This window comes from Ranitomeya imitator, chromosome 9, assembly GCF_032444005.1.
Source record: "Ranitomeya imitator isolate aRanImi1 chromosome 9, aRanImi1.pri, whole genome shotgun sequence".
Classification (NCBI taxonomy): Eukaryota; Metazoa; Chordata; class Amphibia; order Anura; family Dendrobatidae; genus Ranitomeya; species Ranitomeya imitator.
Genome location: NC_091290.1, coordinates 156211217 through 156230624, shown reverse-complemented (window position 1 = coordinate 156230624; position 19408 = coordinate 156211217). Strand labels below are relative to the sequence as shown.

Genomic DNA, 19408 nt, shown 5'->3' with positions numbered 1-19408 from the left:
GGCAACGAGCAGTCACCAGATACTGATGGGATTTACATTTCTATTTTCTTCAGTTTGCATTTTCTTTATATTTCTTCTACAGAGCTTCTATTTGTGGAATCTTTTTACTTTGCCACATTTTTTCTATACCTGTCTACAACTTGTGCACAGTACTGTATTATTATTATGATTATTATTATTATACCGCCACTTGTTCCATGGCGCATTACATGTGATTAGGAGTATATATAAGTACAATAATTAATCAGGGACGATACTAGTCACGACTGGTACAGGAGCAGAGGACCCTGCCCGCGAGGGCTCAGTCTAGAAGGGATGGGTGAGGATATAATGGTTTGGGCAGAGCTATTCGTAGTAAGGTGGATAGGGGGTTACTTCAGATTGTAGGCTTCTCTGGAGATCTAGATCTTCAGATTCTTTTTGAAGGTTTCTACTGTAGGCGAGAGTCTGATATTGTGAAGAACTGACCTGAGTTGCAGTAGTGATATTGCAACCAGTAGGGGCAGCACTGGCAGGTAGTGTAGTCAGGATATAGCCAGAGGTCGGTACACGGAGCAGCAGTGTAGTTGGGAGGATAAGCAGGTAATGTAGTCAGGATATAGCCAGAGGTCGGTACACGGAGCAGCAGTGTAGTTGGGAGAATAAGCAGGTAATGTAGTCAGGATATAGCCAGAGGTCGGTACACGGAGCAGCAGTGTAGTTGGGAGGATAAGCAGGTAATGTAGTTGGGATATAGCCAGAGGTCGGTACACGGAGCAGCAGTGTAGTTGGGAGAATAAGCAGGTAATGTAGTCAGGATATAGCCAGAGGTCGATTACACGGAGCAGCAGTGTAGTTGGGAGAATAAGCAGGTAATGTAGTCAGGATATAGCCAGAGGTCGGTACACGGAGCAGCAGTATAGTTGGGAGAATAAGCAGGTAATGTAGTCAGGATATAGCCAGAGGTCGGTACACAGAGCAGCAGTGTAGTTGGGAGGATAAGCAGGTAATGTAGTAAGGATATAGCCAGAGGTCAGTACACGGAGCAGCAGTATAGTTGGGAGGATAAGCAGGTAATGTAGTCGGGATATAGCCAGAGGTCGGTACACGGAGCAGCAGTATAGTTGGGAGGATAAGCAAGTAATGTAGTTGGGATATAGCCAGAGGTCGGTACATGGAGCAGCAGTATAGTTGGGAGGATAAGCAGGTAATGTAGTCAGGATATAGCCAGAGGTCGGTACACGGAGCAGCAGTGTAGTTGGGAGAATAAGCAGGTAATGTAGTCAGGATATAGCCAGAGGTCGGTACACGGAGCAGCAGTGTAGTTGGGAGGATAAGCAGGTAATGTAGTCGGGATATAGCCAGAGGTCGGTACACGGAGCAGCAGTGTAGTTGGGAGAATAAGCAGGTAATGTAGTCAGGATATAGCCAGAGGTCGGTACACGGAGCAGCAGTGTAGTTGGGAGAATAAGCAGGTAATGTAGTCAGGATATAGCCAGAGGTCGGTACACGGAGCAGCAGTATAGTTGGGAGAATAAGCAGGTAATGTAGTCAGGATATAGCCAGAGGTCGGTACACAGAGCAGCAGTGTAGTTGGGAGGATAAGCAGGTAATGTAGTAAGGATATAGCCAGAGGTCAGTACACGGAGCAGCAGTATAGTTGGGAGGATAAGCAGGTAATGTAGTCGGGATATAGCCAGAGGTCGGTACACGGAGCAGCAGTATAGTTGGGAGGATAAGCAAGTAATGTAGTCGGGATATAGCCAGAGGTCGGTACATGGAGCAGCAGTATAGTTGGGAGGATAAGCAGGTAATGTAGTCAGGATATAGCCAGAGGTCGGTACACGGAACAGCAGTGTAGTTGGGAGGATAAGCAGGTAATGTAGTCAGGATATAGCCAGAGGTCGGTACACGGAGCAGCAGTATAGTTGGGAGGATAAGCAGGTAATGTAGTCAGGATATAGCCAGAGGTCGGTACACGGAGCAGCACTATAGTTGGAAGGATTAGCTGGTAATGTAGTCAGTATCTAGCCAGAGGTCAGTACACGGAGCAGCAGTGTAGTTGGGAGGATAAGCAGGTAATGTAGTCAGTATATAGCCAGAGGTCGGTACACAGAGCAGCACTATAGTTGGGAGGATAAGCAGGTAATGTAGTCGGGATATAGCCAGAGGTCGGTACACGGAGCAGCACTATAGTTGGGAGGATAAGCAGGTAATGTAGTCGGGATATAGCCAGAGGTCGGTACATGGAGCAGCAGTATAGTTGGGAGGATAAGCAGGAATCGTAGTCAGGATATAGACAGAGGTCGGTACACGGAGCAGCAGTGTAGTTGGGAGGATAAGCAGGTAATGTAGTCAGGATATAGCCAGAGGTCGGTACACGGAGCAGCACTATAGTTGGGAGGATAAGCAGGTAATGTAGTCGGGATATAGCCAGAGGTCGGTACATGGAGCAGCAGTATAGTTGGGAGGATAAGCAGGTAATGTAGTCAGGATATAGCCAGAGGTCGGTACACAGAGCAGCAGTGTAGTTGGGAGGATAAGCAGGTAATGTAGTCAGGATATAGCCAGAGGTCGGTACACAGAGCAGCAGTGTAGTTGGGAGGATAAGCAGGTAATGTAGTCAGGATATAGCCAGAGGTTTGTACATGGAGCAGCAGTGTAGTTGGCAGGATAAGCAGGTAATGTAGTCAGGATATAGCCAGAGGTCGGTACACGGAGCAGCAGTATAGTTGGGAGGATAAGCAGGAATCATAGTCAGGATATAGCCAGAGGTCAGTACATGGAGCAGCAGTGTAGTTGGGAGGATAAGCAGGTAGCGTAGTCAGGATACAGCCAGAGGTCGGTACACGGAGCAGCAGTGTAGTTGGGAGGATAATCAGGAATCGTAGGCAGGATATTGCCAGAGATCATTGCACGGAGCAGCAGTAGTATCTTGAGGATAAACAGCAGGTGGGAAGAAGTTACACTAAAGGCCAGAGCTCAATAATCTTGCAATGCAGGAAATGCAGTACCAGATTTAAGTAGTGTGCTCAATCAAGAGATCACAGGGTAAGCCAATCAGGAACTTGGGGTGAAGACATCAGGAACAACACAGGTACTAGTATCTAATTTAGTAAGGAACTGTCTAGTGAGCTGAATAGCTTCCGCCTGGTGCACAGGAGCTGCTGGGTTCGAATCCTGACATATGTTGGGGTAGAGAGTTCCAGAGTAGGGGCGATCTACGGGAGAAATCTTGTGTGTGATTATGGGAAGAGGACATAAGAGGGGAGTAGAAGATCGGAGGTTGTGTGCAGGTAAGTATCTGAAGATTAGGTCACAGTTGTAGGGAGGACACAGGTTGTGGATAGCTTTGTATGCCATGCTTATGTTATTGAATTGGAGACTGGGCAATGGGGAGCCAGTGGAGGATTTGGCAGAGTCTGGGGAATAGCAAGGGGGACAGGTGGATTAGTGGAGTAGCAGAGTTTAGTATAGATTGGAGGGGTGCAAGAGTGTTAGAGGGGAGGCCACTGAGCAGGAGTTTACAATAGTCAAGGTGGGAGATGATGAGGGCATGTTTGAGTGTTTTTGTAGGTTCTTGATTGAAGAATGTGCAGATACAGGAAATATTTTTGAGTTGGAGTCAGCAGGAAGCAGAAAGGGCTTGGATATGTGGTTTGAAGGAGAAAACAGCGTTCAGGGTCACCCCAAGACAGCAAGCTTGTGAAACTGGGGAGAGTGGGAAACCATTGACTTTGATGGATGGGTCTGTTGTGGGGGTTGAGTGAGATGAAGGAAAGATGATGAATTCTGTTTTGTCCATGTTGCTTTAGAAATCTAGCAGAGAATGATAAAATACCGGACAGACATTGTGGGATTCTGGTTAGTAGGGAGGGGATATCTGGTCCAGAGATGTAGATCTGTGTGTCATCAGCATAGAAGTGATACTGAAAGCCGTGAGATTCTATGAGCTGTCCCAGGCAGAAGGTGTAAAAGCAGAAATCAGGGGCCTTTGGACTGAAGCTTGGGGGGACACCGACAGATAGGGGGAGAAGTGAGGAGCTGGTGTGTGAGTGGGAGACGCTGAATGTCTGTTAGGTATGACGAGATCCAGGATAGGGCCATATCTGTGATGCCAAGAGATGAGAGGGTCTGTAGTAAGAGGGAGTGGACTACTGTGTCAAAGGCAGAGGACAGGTCCAGGAGGAGAGTAGTGTTGCTTGGATTTGGCAGTTAGGTCATTAGAGACTTTAGTCAGGGAAGTAACAGTGGAATGATGCTGTCCAAAGCCAGATTGTAAGCGGTCAAAGAGGGAGCAGGAGGAGAGCTGGAAGGACAGTTCAAAATGGACATGTTGTTCCAGTAATTTTGAGGCATAAAGGAAAAAGTGATAACGGGTGACCCACAAAGTATGGGTCAAGGGTGGCTTTTTGAGGATGGCTTTCTCTGATGGTAATCTTGTGCTTGAAGAATGAATCAAAGTCTTCAGCTGAGAAGATGGAGAGAATTGAAATTGTTGAATAGCTCTTTAAGGTTGTGAGACAGGGAGGATATGAGAGATGAGGAGGTTTGTTTTGCTTCAGTGAGTGTGGACTTGAAAGTAATGAGGGACTGTTTGAATGCGATGAAGTTCTCGATGGAGTGTGATCTTTTCCATCTCTGCGAAGCAACTATAGAAGCCCGTCACAGTTCTTTAGTCAGGCTGGTATGCCGGGGTTGCCTGTTGAGTGTGCCAACTTTGGTATGTGCAAGGGCGACCAAATCGAGAGCTACAGCTGTTGTGTTATATAAAGTGGCCACAGTGTCTGCACTGCGTAAGGAACGTACTTCTCCCTATAGACATGAGTGAAGATCAAGGTGATTGAGATTACAGCGAGGGTGTGCAAGTTTGTGGAGTGGGGATTGTGGACCTGAAGAGGAAAGGGAAGATAATGTGAGTAGGTTGTGATCAGAAAGAGGTGAGGTGAGTTAGAGAGGTTAAATAGGGAGCAGAGGCGGTTGAAGATGAGGTCAAGTGTGTGGCCATCTTTGTGAGTGGCTGTGCAGGACTACTGAGCGAGGCAGGAGGAAATGAGAGTAGCATAGAGATTGCTGAGTGGGAAGTGTCAATTGGGATGTTGAAGTCACCCATGATAGTGGGGATGTTTTGATGAGGAAATGAAGTAGCTAGGTGGTGAAGTGGTCGAAGAAGGTGGTGGCTGGCCCTGGGGAGCAGTAAATGACAGCCGTTTGGAGGTTTTAGGGAGGAGTAGAAGCGCACACAGTGCACCTTGAAAGAAGGGACAGTAACAGTAGGTGGCAGTGGATTTGAGGTGAAGGAGCAGTTATCTGACAGGAGAAAAACTCCTCCACCATGCTTGCTGCTAGGGAGGGGTGTGTGAGAAAGATGGCGTCCACCATGCGAAAGTGCAGCCGCAGAGGCTGTGTCTGAGGAGGCGTGCCAGGTATCCATGATGACGAGGAAGGAAAGTTTGTTAGAAATGGAAAGATCATGGATGTAGCGGGAGAGGGTAGGAGTGAGAGGGCAGGAGGTAGGTGGGAGCAGGAAAGGACAGGAGGTGACAGGTGGTGGGAGCAGGAGAGGGCAGGTTGGAGCGGGAGAGGTCAGGAGGTGGCAGGTGAGAGGGCAGGAGGTGGCAGGTGAGAGGGCAGGAGGTGGCAGGTGGGAGCGCGAGAGGGCAGGAGGTAGCAAGAGGGCAGGAGGTGGCAGGTGGTGGGAGCGGGAGAGGGCAGGCGGTGGGAGCGGGAGAGGGCAGATGGTGGGAGCATGAGGAGAGGTGGTGGCTGGTGAGAGGGCAGGAGGTGGGAGCAGGAGAGCACAGGAGATGGCAGGTGGGAGTAGGGGAGCATAGGTGATGGAAGGTGGGAGCGGGAGAGGGCAGGAGGAGGCAGAGGGCAGGATGTGACAGCAGGAGAGGACAGGAGGTGACAGGTGGGAGCGGAGAGGGCAGGAGTGAGCGTGAGAGGGCAGGTGGGAACAAGAGAGGGCAGGAGGTGGCAACAGGTGAGGGCGGGAGAGGGCAGGACAGGGCAGGAGGGAGCAAGAGAGGGCAGGAGGGAGGTGGCAGCAGGTGGTGGGAGCGGGAAAGGGCAGGTGATGGGAGCGGGCAGGAGGTGGCAGCAGGAGGTGGCAGGTGGGAGTATGAGGAGGTAGCAGGTGAGAGGGCTGGAGGTGGGAGAGGACAGGAGATGGTAGGTGGGAGCGGGAAAGAGCAGGAGGTGGCAGGTGGGAGCAGGTAGGAGGTGGCATGTGGGAGAGGGCAGGTGGGGGGAGCGGGCAGGAGGTGGCAGGTGGGGGACATGTAGGAGTGTGAGGAGAGGAGGTGGCAGGGGAGAGGGCAGGAGGGAGCGGGAGAGGGCAGGAGATGGCAGGGATGAGCGTGAGAGGGTAGGAAGTGGCAGGTGAGGGCAGGAGGTGGCAAGTGTGAGCGGGAGAGGGCAGGAGATGGCAGGTGGGAGAAAGAGGGCAAGAGGTAGCAGGTGGGAACAAGAGGGCAGGAGGTGGCAGGTGGGAGGACAGAGGGACAGATGGCTAGTTAATTGCCAGGGTTCGGGATTAGGGGGGGTTAGTATAAAGTTAAGGACTATGGGGATGACCGTGACAACACATTGTTTACTGTAACTAAGTATCCAGTTCCCTTAAGCTTCTGTCATGGATGGATGGGGAGCACATACTTTTCTCTGTATATTTCTGGGATGTGGGGGTGGGGGGGGTGGAGGGAGACTTAACTTTTTTCTGTATATACACTGATATGTGACTCATGATTTCTCATCCTTGCACCCCAGGTGAACTTGTCTCTGCTCTGTGTGTTTTGGGACGGTGAGTGGCGCTACCTGCTGATTTGAGGTAACTTCTTGGGGATGCCATTATTCAATATCTCAGTAGTGACAAACGATCCTATGTTCGTTGCCACAGAGTTATCAGAACAGTGGAGGACGGACGGCTGCCGCTCAGACCCCGTGGCGGGGGGCACAGACTGTAGATGTAACCACCTGACGTACTTTGCATTATTAATGGTGAGTAACGGAAAAGTCTTCTGAGAAATTAGTAATACGCACCCACAAACCCTACAAGACCCGGACTCCCACTAACCCTACACAACCCAGACCCCCACAAACCCTACATGACCAGGACCCCCACAAACCCTACACAACCTGGACCCCCACAAACCCTACGCCACCCGGACTGTCACAAACACTTCCCAGCCCCCGCTGAGCTGTGTTGTCGTTTAGCGCCCTCCTGAGTTGATCTCTGAGCTCCATCTGGTGTCGCTGTCGGTCCTGACATTTGCCGGATGCAGCGTCTCCGCTCTCTCTTGCATCTTCACAGTCATCTGGATCTTCTGCTCCAGGTATAGTGTTCCGCGCACTGATGTGTTACACGTGTTTGTGCTGCGGGCTGACGGGTTACATGTGTGAAGTGCAGGACTATGACACTCTTTTTCGGGACAGGAAGGTGTTGGGGAACCCCACGTTGCAGATTCACATGAACCTACTGGTGGCCGTGCTACTCTTGGACCTGAGCTTCATTCTGAGCGCCGTGTTGGGAGCTCTGCAGGAGCACAGCCTCTGTGTTGGCTCTGCAGCTGTTCTGCACCTTGCTCTGCTCTGCACTTTTTCCTGGATGGCCATTGAAGGCTTCAATCTCTACCGTCTAGTGGTGAAGGTGTTCCTGGCCTCCGCGGTCACCACCATGCGGCTGGCCCTGGTGGGCTGGGGTGAGTCCTGGCTTGTGTTGTGCAGCCTGTGCTGGTCCGGGGGAGATGCTGAGCCTTCTGGTGTCTTTGGCAGGGGTCCCGCTCCTCATTGTGGCCATGCTGATGGTGATGGATCTGGAGAATTATGGTGTTTATCACCTCCAGGTGGAGCGACCATCGTCCCCCAACTCCACCGCCACCATGTAAGTTCTTCCAGTCACCGTCATGGCCGACTCGTCCTCGGACTCTCGCTTACATTTGTGCTCTGTTTTCTCGTAGTTGTTGGCTAACTAAGCCAATCGTCCACCAGGTGCTGAACCTGAGCTTCTGTGCCGCCATCCTCCTGTTTAATACCTGTATGATGGTGGCCATGACCCGCTGCGTCCTGAGACTGTCTGCACACACGCGGGCAGAGAAGAACCGCCATTGTGTCACACTGCTTGGGCTCAGCTGCATGCTGGGACTGCCGTGGGCTCTGGCCTTCTTCTCCTACGGAGCCCTGTACCTGGCGGCCCAGTATCTGTTCAGCATTCTGAACACTCTGCAAGGTGAGACATCAATTCCCGTCCCCACAGGTCAGGCATAACTTGTGTGCTTGGTAGCACGATACCATGGCCGAGACAGCCCCACGTGACGGAGGCCACAGGTCAGAAGTATGACGGCTCCATGTGATGGAAGCCACCGGTCAGATGTGTAACCGCCCCATGTAACGGAAACCACAGGTTGGACATGTGACTTCCCCAGGTGATGGAGGCCACGGGTCAGACGTGTGACCGCCCCACGTGACTGAGGCCACGGGTCAGACGTGTGAAAACCCCACGTGAAGAAGGCGACGGGTCAGACGTGTGTCCGCCCCACATGACGGAGGCCACGGGTCAGACGTGTGTCCGCCCCACATGACGGAGGCCATGGGTCAGACGTGTGTCCGCCCCACATGATGGAGGCCACGGGTCAGACGCATGACCACCACACGTGAAGGACACGGGTCAGACGTGTGACTGCCCCACATGAAGGAAGACATGGGTCAGACGTGTGACCGCCCCACGTGACGGAAGCCACCGGTCAGTCGAGTGGCGTGTGTGTGTATATATATGTGTATGTCCGGGATTGGCATCTGCACCGTCGCAGCTACAGCCATAAAATTTTCACACGTCTTGACCCTGAGAGCATCATAGGCTATGTTGTGGTGAAATTTTAACCCCGTGCTTTCCAATTCACCAAACAATTTTGCCCCTATCTACATAATGGGGAAAAGTGAAAGGAAAAATGTATGCAGGAGGAGATGACACAGGTATATACTATATACAGGAGCAGATGACCTACAGGTATATACTATATACAGGAGGAGATGACATACAGGTATATGCTATATATAGAAGATGACATACAGGTATATACTATATACAGGAGGAGATGACACACAGATATATACTATATACAGGGGAGATGACACACAGGTATATACTATATACAGGAGGAGATGACACAGGTATATACTATATACAGGAGGAGATGACATACAGGTATATTCTATATATAGAAGGAGATGACATACAGGTATATACTATATATAGGAAAAGATGACATACAGGTATATACTATATACAGGGGAGATGACACAGCAGGTATATACTATATACAGGGGAGATGACATACAGGTATATACTATATACAGGAGATGACATACAGGTGTATACTATATATAAGGGAGATGTCAAACATGTATATACTGAGGTGAAAATGAGAGGTGTGAGGTGAAAATGAAAAGGTGTGAGTGCAAAATGAGAGGGAGTGAGGGAAAATAGTGGAGTGATCGGAAAATGACAAATGTGAGGTCGAAATGACAAGTGTTAGGGGGGAATGAGAGGAGTGAGGGAGAAAATGAGAGGTGTGAGGGAGAAAATTAGAGATGTGAGGGGGAAAATGAAAGATGTGATTGGGAAAATGAGAGGCGTGATGGGAAAATAAGAGAAGTGAGGTGCTATAACTAACCACAGATATTTACTATGCCGAGGCAACACCGGGCTCTACAGCTAGTATATATATATATATATATACATACACACAAACACACACACACAGGTCTAGAAATCTTTGGATGGTGTTACAAGTTTTGACCTTTTAGCCGTTTAACAGAACACATTCGGGATCCAGTCCCATCACCAATCTGGGCATAAAGTGCCGACTTTCAGCTTCACTCTGAGGGGATTCACATCCTGATTGGAGGATGGGGTTAGGAAGTATAGCTCTGTAATATGGTGCTGCCTCTTATTAAGTGGACCAGACGTAATTGGACAATTATCTCAGACACTCATAAATGAGCTGCATGAGCTTTTCCCTCATTAATCCATCATCAGTTAAGTAGGTAAAAGGTCTGGAGCGGATTCCAGGAGCAGAATTTGCATTTGGAAGGTCTTGCTGTGAACCCACAACATGCGGTTAGAGGAGAAACAGACCACCATTAGGCTGAAAAAAATAAGAAATCCATCAGAGAGCAGAAATGTTAGGAGAGGCCAAATCAACAGTTTTTACATTCTTCAAAAAAAGATCACCCTGTTGAGCTCAGGAACTCAGAAATGAATGGATGTCCACAGACGACACCAGTGATGGATGATGCAGAATCCCTCCCATGGTGAAGAAAAACACATTCACAACATCCCCCCCAAGTGAAGACCACTCTCCAGGAAGTCGGGATCTCAGTACCCAAGTCTACCATAAAGAGAAGACGTTATGAGAGCAAATAACGAAGTTTCACCACAAGGTGCAAACCATTAATCAGCAGGAAACTTAGAAAGGCCAGATTAGAGTTTACAAAAAAAAAATCTAAAAGAAGCCAGCCCATGTTAGTCTCAGCAGGTGAGATGGATCCTCCAAGCTGATGTTCCGGTTGGGCACACGGCCATGCCTGCACAAGGACAGCTGAGGGACTGAAAACCACAGGCAGGTAGGTGGGATGTAGGAAACCACAGGCAGACAGAAGACATTTAGGAAACTGCGGACAAGTGGGATGATGGAAACTGCAGGCACACAATGTAGAAGCTAGATATAAGAGGGCACCATCATATATAAGAAATCTGGGATCTACAAATCACATAGTGTAAGCAAGATGCATGAAAACAAAAAGAAATTAAAAGTGACCAACCAAGAATAGAACAAATAGCAAACTGCAGGCAGACAAGTGACTGCCAGGATATGACAGCCAAGCAAGCAGGATACTGGAAACTGCTAGCAGGTGGGAGACAGCCAGGAGACCACATTCAAGCAGGTGGAATACTGGAAACCACTGGCAAGATGGAAACGTCCAGGAGACCACAGGCAAGCAGGGTGGAGATGTCCAGGAGACCACAAGTGAACAGGAGGGAGACATCCAGGACACTGCAAATAGCAGCTGAGCAGTTCAAAGAGTGCAGCACAAGACAGAGTCTAGCAACACGGAAGTCTTAAAGAGAACCTGTCACCCCCAAAATGGAAATGGAGCTAAGCCCACAGTATTCTGTAATGCTGTAGATAAGCCCCCGATGTATCCTGAAAGATGAGAAAAAGAGGATAGATTATACTCACCCAGGAGCGTTCCCGCTGCGGTCTGGTCTGATGGGCGTCGCGGTCCAGTCCGGGCCCTCCCATCTTCATAGGATGAAGTCCTCTTCTTGTCTTCACGCTGCGGCTCCGGTGCAGGCGTACTTTGTCTGCCCGTTGAGGGCAGAGCAAAGTACTGCAATGCGCAGGCGCCGGGCCTCTCTGACCTTTCCCGCAGCTGCGGCGTGAAGACAAGAAGAGGACGTGATCGTAAGAAGATGGGAGGCCCCGAACCGCAACGCCCACTGCAGCGGGACCGCCTATGGGCGAGTACAATCTAACCTCTTTTTCTCATCTTTCAGGTTACATTGTGGGCTTATCTACAGCATTACAGAATTCTGTAGATAAGCCCCTGATGCCGGTGGGCTTAGCTCAACTTCCATTTTGGGGGTGACAGGTTCCCTTTAATACCAAAACACAGGGGTGTGTCTTGGTAAAACTGATATAGGCCCGAGCGAATGCTCACTTGAGATCATGTGGCAAAACCCTACATGGAGTACAACAGAGTCTAGCGGACCAAGGTGATGGAAGCAAGGTATGGCTCTGGAACAGATGCATAACAGTACCCCCCTCTTAGGGCCCCTCTCAGATGAATCCATAATAGATGAAGGCGGATGCTTGACATGGAATTTGCTGAGCAACATTGGAGCATTTATGTCTATTTTTGGTACCCAACATCTCTCTTCCAAGGCTGGATACCTTCCAGTCAAGCAAGTAAAGGAGTTTAAGACAAACCTTACAGTCCAAGATCTGATTGATCTCACACTCTGCGCTGGAATCATAAGCGGGAGCAGGGACAGACTTGATCATAGGAGTGAAACTATTGAAGACCAGAGGGCATAGAAGAGAACCATGGAAGACATTACAGATTCTCAGAGTAGAAGGTAGTTTCAGATGGAAGGTAACCAGGTTGACATGCTAAATGGCACCAATGAACGTAGGTGCCATCTTTTTTCAAAGAAGCCTTCAGTAGAATGTTTTTTTGTGGAGAGCCAAACATTTATCTCCAGGGGCGATGTTGGGCACAGTGAGAAGGTGTCTATCTCTTCTTAGAACTTGCTGCTGCAGCTAAATTACCTTGTACCTCCCAGTTGTTATGGATGTCCTGATGATCACCGCTGGAAGTGGACCTTTAGCTGGAATAGGTAGAGGGAGACGAGGTTCTCGGCCGAACACTGTAACAAATGGAGATCTTCTGAAAGACAAGCCGAATTATGGGCAAATTCGGCCTAGGGAAACAGGTCAGGTGTCACGTCGCTGCAATACAGGTAATTGCAGGCTCCATTAGGTGGCAATAGAGTGGAGGGGGAACTGCACACAGCAGGACCACACCTGCAATGCAGCGGAGAAGCCCTCACCAGGTGGCAGCAGAATAGTCAAAACAAGCCAGGTCAATATAAGACCGTAGCGCAGTACAAAGGGAATAAGCAAACACAGGGTCAATAGCAAGCCCAATGGGTCAGTACCATTAAGGAGCCGATATGCCAAAAACAAGAGACAAAACAAGAGGTCAGGGTCCAAGCAGAGTCAAAAAACCAGAGTCAATACACGAAAGGGGAACACAGAGTCGGAAAGGGAAGAGGGGATAAACAGACACGGGTTCAGTAAGCGAGCAGCAGGACAAATCAAGGCAAATGGGGTCAGGAACTCATGCAGTAGGCAGAAGCTATAACTGACATGGTCTGCAAGACAGAGCGGGGATAAATAGCATACCTGAGACAAGACTGAAGCTGAGAAAGTTAAGCCCTGGCATGACCAGACCGGAAAAAAGGGAAGACAGGACTCAAAACCCGGTCTGGATCATGACATCAGGCAAATTATTTTGGTGGGAGTTGGAGAATATTCGCAAATATTGTTCCATAGACTGATTAACTCTTTCATTTTGTCGATTACTTTGGGGTGATGGGCTGAGAATTCCAGGGAAACTTAAGTTCTTGTGGGCATCCTCAAGAACCTGGAAACAAATTGTATACCACAGTCTGAGACTATATGAGCTGGAGGGCCATGAAACTGGAAAATCTCTGACTAATGCTTGAGCCAGCTGTGGCATGGATGGAATACCTGGTAGAAGCACAAAATGAGACAGCCCAGACAGTAGTGAAACCCTGTGCATTGGGAAGATCGGTGACAAAATCCCAAACTATCCCAAACTCAGCCCAGTTCATTGCATAATCCAGAAGGCATCACTAGAAATTCATAGTAACCATTGTGGGTATTGAATGATGTCTTCAATTTATCGCCCTCTTTGATGATTGTGCTGCGACTTATAGAATGGTATTTATCAGGGAGAAATGCAAAATTCTACTTCTGGTCAAGAAAAACAAAAAATAACATCTATAGAATGGGAGGAATAGAACTAAGTAACCGCAAAAAGACTTGAGTATACTAATAGATCAGAGAAAGCACATGAGTCAACAGTGTGATGCAGCAGCAAAAAAGGCAAACACCGCTCTAGGATGAATTAAGAGAAGCATAGAGTCTAGATCATGATAAGTAATTATCCCCCTCTATTCCTCCTTGGTCAGGCCTCATCTGGAATACTGTGTCCATCCCCCTCTATTCCTCCTTGGTCAGGCCTCATCTGGAATACTGTGTCCAGTTCTGGGCACCACATTTTAAAAATATACATTGAAAAACTGGAGTCCAGACCATTATTGCTGCAAAGCCTCACAATAGAGGAGACTAGCGATGGTGATGTCCATGGCTCCTAGACTTCAGGCCGTCATAGTGCAAAGGATTCCCTAAAAAGGGTTAAACATGGACATTATATTCATGGGAAAGTGAATTTGTCCTATTACTTCAGAGCCCATGAAATGAGAAGGATTTGAAGGGAAATGGCTGCCAATCCTAAACGTTTCACAAGAGGTTTCAGGGTTAATTAGAGGGGTTGAACAGAAACTCTTCACGTCAATTGCAAAATATTGGCCCGCAGAGCTGCAATCACTAGGATTCATTATTGAACAGAAAAAAGGAAATAATTCAGCTCACCCTTATGATGGTACTCTCACAGCCCATGAGAATTTTAATCCGAGAACAGAAACGTCTCTGCTTGACGCCAGGTACTTGTGCATGAAAACGAAGGTATCCAGCTCAGGAAATAAAATCAAAAGTCTTTATTTGGACAAGTTAAAAAATAAGCTGCTTGACAAACTGGTGCATACCGAAATAAGGGATGTCTTGAGTGACTGGACGCGTTTCGAACACGTATAGTATTCTTAATCCTCAGTTACTTGTTCGAAACGCGTCCAGTCACTCAAGACATCCCTTCCTTCGGTATGCACCGGTTTGTCAAGCAGCTTATTTTTTAACTTGTCCAAATAAAGACTAGATTTTATTTCCTGAGCTGGATACCTTTTCATGCACAGGATTCATTACTGGACAAAGATTTCTAGGCCTAGCTGTATGTATACTGTGCAGAGTTATCTTCCGTCTGTGTGTCTGCCCTATATATACTGTGAGGGGCTATCGGCCGTCTGTGCGTCTGATGTATATAAACTGTGTGGGGTTACTGGCCGACTGCGTTTCTGCTGTATATATACTGTGCGGGATTATAGACCATCTGTATCTGCTGTATCTATAGTTGGGCTCAAAAGTTTACATACCCCGGCAGAATTTTTGCTTTCTTGGCCTTTTTATCAGAGAATATGAACGACCGCACCAAAACTTTTTCTACACTCATAGTTAGTGGTTGGGTGAAGCCATTTATTGTCAAACTACTGTGTTTTCTCTTTTTAAATCATGACGATAACCCAAAACATCCAAATGACCCTGATCAAAAGTTCACATATCCTGGTGATTTTGGCCTGATAACATGCACAGAAGTTGACACAAATGGGTTTGAATGGCTACTAAAGGCAACATCCTCACCTGGGACTTGCTTGCTTGTAATCAGTGTGTGCATAAAAACTAAGTGAGTTTCTGGCATCCAGACAGACTCTTACATCTTTCATCCAGCCATTGACGTTTGTGGATTGTGAGTCATGGAGAAAGCAAAATAATTGTCAATGGATCTACGGGAAAAGATAGTTGAACTGTATAAAACAGGAAGGGGATACAAAAAGATATCCAAGGAATTGATAATGCCAGTCAGCAGTGTTTAAACTGTAATTAACAAATGGACAATCAGGCGCTCTGTAAAAACAAAACCATGGTCAGGTAGACCAACAAAAATGCCGTCCACATCTGCCAGGAAAATTGTTTGGGATGCAAAGAAAAAAACACAAATAACAGATAAAATACAGGACTCTCTTAAAACTAGTGGTGTGGCTGTTTCAAGATGCACAATAAGGAGGCACCTGAAGATAAATGGGCTGCATGGTCGTGTCGCCAGAAGAAAACCATTACTGGGCAAATGCCACAAAGTATCTCCCCTACAATATGCAAAACAGCACAGAGACAAGCCTCAAAAACTTCTGGAACAAGGTAATTTGAAGTGATGAGACCAAAATTGAACTTTTTGGCCACAACCATAAGCGTTACATGTGGAGAGAGGTCAACAAGGCCTATGAAGAAAGGAACACCATTCCTACTGTAAAGCATGAAGGTGGATTGCTGATGTTTTGGGGATGTGTGATCTACAAAGGCACAGGAAACTTGGTCAAAGTTGAAAGAAAGATGAATACAGCACGTTATCAGCAAATACTGAAGGCAAATTTGCAATCATCAGCTGGAAGCTGCGCATCGGACGTACTTGGATATTCCAACATGACAACGATCCAGAACACAAGGCCAAGTCGGCCTGTCATTGGCTACAGCAGAACAAAGTGAAGGTTCTGGAGTGGCCATCTCAGTCTCCTGACCTCAATATCATTGAGCCACTCTGGGCAGATCTCAAGCGCGCAGATCATGCTAGACAGCCCAGGAATTTACAGGAATTGGAGGCTTTTTACCAAGAAGAGTGGGCAGCTTTAACATCTGAGAAAATTAAGAACCTCATCCACAACTACCAAGAAAGCAAAAATTCTGCCGAGGTTTGTAAACTTTTGAGAACAACTGTATACTGTGCTGGGTTAGTAGGCATCTGTGTGTCTGATGATGTTATCACTGATGGTCTCTGGTGCAGTCAGCCCAGAAGGCGAATCCTGAATATAATAAGTCACCGCAAGGTTTTTTTTAGAATTTCCCGGTGTACAGAATTATTGACGACTAATGAGAAACATGAAATCTCCGGTTGAATTAATAATTTTAATTTCTATATCGCTGACATATTCGGCAGCACTTTACAATTTTAGAGGAGACTTGTAGAGACAATAAAGACATTACCAAATACCCATAACCAGGAGGAGTGCGGGCCGTGCTCCTCCAAGCTATGAATTGTTTCTTTCCATCTGTTACAGTGAGAATAAGTGTAACCTGCGAGCCCTTGTACAGTGATGGCCCCCGTGTGGTAACCCCCAAGTCATCATACAGTGATGGCCCCATGCAGTGGTGGCTCACATGTGGTGGTAACTCCTGAGCCCCAGCAGTGGTAACCCCTGAGTCCTCATCCGTTGATGGCTCCCATGCGGTGGTAACTCCTGAGCCCACGTGTGGTGGTAACCCCCCGAGGCCCCATGCGGAGATGGCTCCCATGCGGTGGTAACCCCCGAGCCCCCATGCGGTGATAGCTCCTGAGCCCATGGAGTGATAGACACCATGCGGTGGTGGACCCTGTGTGGTAACCCCTGCGTCTCCATGCGTGATCGGCCCCACGTGGTGATGGCTCCTCTGTGCTGATAACTCCTGAACACCCATGTAGTGAAGCCTCCTGTGCAGCAATAACCACCTATCAACTGTGTGGTGCCAACCCCCGAGCTGCCTGTATGGACGGTGAATGCCCATAGGTGATATTTGCTCCCAGTAATGTCCGCTCTGCCTTTTCCTCCCCTCAGGTCTCTTCATCCTCCTGTGGTATTGTGCTTTGTCGCAATCTTCTGCTAAGAAGCAATCCCACTCCTCAGACTGTACGAGTGCTACTCCAGCCTCCCCTCGAGCCGAGCAGACCCTCAGCAGTGACCACAAGAAACTCCTGGGATGATGGGGGTCAGCGGGTCCCACCTGCCCCCTCGCCCCACCACACGCACTTTATATGAATGGTAGCACGGATCCATGGACAGGAGACTGGTGTCGCTTGTGTACCTGCTGGTCAGGTGTGGACTGGTGCACAGTGTGAGCTGTGGGGTCCCCCATTATATCATGGTGTACTCACTGCTAGGACTCCCAGCTGCAGATGGAGCATTTCAGAGCCCCCAGGTGCCAGCAGAACTCTAGATTTTCCATGTTTGTGGCCTTTTTACTTCTGATGATAGAAATGTTTTCTGCTATTGTAATTTATAAAAAGAGATTCAAATCAAAGCCCATTGTCACACACAATGTAGGAAAGAGAAAGTGCAACACAAAGGGATAAGGGGATGAGAGCCCAAACACTAGGGAAGCGGGGAGTGGAGACCCCTAGGTTGATCTAACCTCACCCTGTCTGCCCTAAGCGTCCCAATATAGGTTCAGCACCTATCGCTGAGCAGGATACCTAATCCCTGCCTGACCCTAGCAGTAAGCCCTGCTGGTCGATCCCCACTATAACTAAAGACAGATGGGATAAACAAATAACGACAACACTTAGCTTGATTAGACTCAGAGAGAAAAAAAAGACGTCCTCCAAACACCAAAGATTAAGACAGCCGCCTGCTATAGCTCCAGCAGCAAGTTGGAAGTCAAACATCCAGGTCCAGGTGTGTTCATTAGAGCTGGGGGGAAAGTTGCCACTGCAAGAGTCAGAAGGACCAGAAGAAGTCTGCAAAGCAAACTGCTGAGATCTTCTGCAGCAAGATGCAGTGCACAGGTCTGCAGCCTCTGACACACCCGTGACAGCCATCCACAAACCGCTCACACTCTGCAGATTCAGCAACCCACCTCCTGTGAGAGAACCCGCCGAGAAAGTGAGGCCAGCAAGAACCACGTGTACAGGGCTGCAAGGACCACTGCCAATGTAGGGGTGGGGAGGATACTAGAGAGCACAGTCCATGAGCGGAGGATACCAGAGAGCGCAGTCCATTTGAGGAGGATACCAAAGAGCGCAGTCCGCTCGGGAAGGATACCATAGAGCTCAGTGGGGTGGAGAGAATACCAGAAAGTGCAGTCCATGCAGGTAGGATACCAGAGTGCAGTCTGGCCAGGAGGATATCAGAAAGCACAGTAGGGGTGGAGAACATAGAGAACACAGTCCATGTGGGTAGGATACCAGAAAGCGCATTCCATGTGGGTAGGATACCAGAGTGCAGTCTGGCCAGGAGGATATCAGAAAGCACAGTAGGGGTGGAGAACATAGAGAACACAGTCCATGTGGGGAGGATACTAGAAAGTGCAGTCCACGTGGGGAGGATGCTGGACAGCCCAGGCCGGGTGGAGAGGATACCAGAGAGAGTAGTCCACACAGGGCGGATACCCGAGAGCTCAGTCGGGGTGGGGAGGATACCAAAGAACAGATTATTGCGAGGAAAATACCAGAGAGTGCGGACCATGCGGGGAGGAAAACAGAGAGCATGGTGCGGGCGAGCAGGAAACTAGAGAGCGCAGTTTGGACACTTAGCTGTAATACAGTCAGATGCATTCTTTGTTCTGGTACAGTAGAGCCACCGCTCACGGCTCTGCTCAAGATGTGGATGCCACACTGCTGAGATGCTCCAGCAGTCGTTACAGCCATTAGAAACACAATCTGTGGAAATGACATTGAGGGAAAGAAAAAAAAAATGTCTGAAAATGGATGAGATGTGTGTGAAAATCTCACCAATGCCACTGGTGTCGAATCCATGGTCAATTCAGGTAATGGTGTGTATATGTTCTTATGGGGCCATTTGTCCACTGGAGGGGCCACAGCTGACCCTCTTGTGTGAAAGTGGCATCCCGACCGCTGTTCCCCCTGACACCATCCTATATAAATCCATTATATATGGAAACTACAGAAGACCTCTCAAATAATGACTGCACCGACCAGACAAGCTCCAGTCGCTGAAGAGCGCAGCATCATTTGGGCAGACATGCACGCTATGGACAGATTTCTGCTGCCTCTGTGTTCTGTTCCTCAGATAGGCGGCGGGGTTGTTTTTTTAGCCTGTGCAGAGATTCATTGTGTAATCAGTAATTAACATATGTCCTCCAGCTGAAGAGTGCATTACTCGTTGTGCCAGACATTGTGGAAA

At 48.5% G+C, this 19408-nt stretch overlaps 1 protein-coding gene across 3 annotated transcripts in view; it reads left to right on the top strand.

The window, feature by feature from the left end:
- Positions 1 to 17567, top strand: part of LOC138649320 (adhesion G-protein coupled receptor G1-like) — a 78658-nt gene extending 61091 nt beyond the window's left edge. For all 3 annotated transcript variants that reach the window (XM_069739605.1, XM_069739606.1, XM_069739607.1), the window contains 7 exons: positions 6748 to 6781; positions 6878 to 6978; positions 7195 to 7313; positions 7414 to 7679; positions 7753 to 7861; positions 7938 to 8206; positions 17105 to 17567. In XM_069739605.1, coding sequence (XP_069595706.1) covers positions 6748 to 6781; positions 6878 to 6978; positions 7195 to 7313; positions 7414 to 7679; positions 7753 to 7861; positions 7938 to 8206; positions 17105 to 17250 — 1044 coding nt within the window. In that variant the 3' untranslated portion in view covers positions 17251 to 17567. The remainder of the gene's footprint in view (positions 1 to 6747; positions 6782 to 6877; positions 6979 to 7194; positions 7314 to 7413; positions 7680 to 7752; positions 7862 to 7937; positions 8207 to 17104) is intronic.
- The last annotated feature ends 1841 nt before the right edge of the window (positions 17568 to 19408 follow it).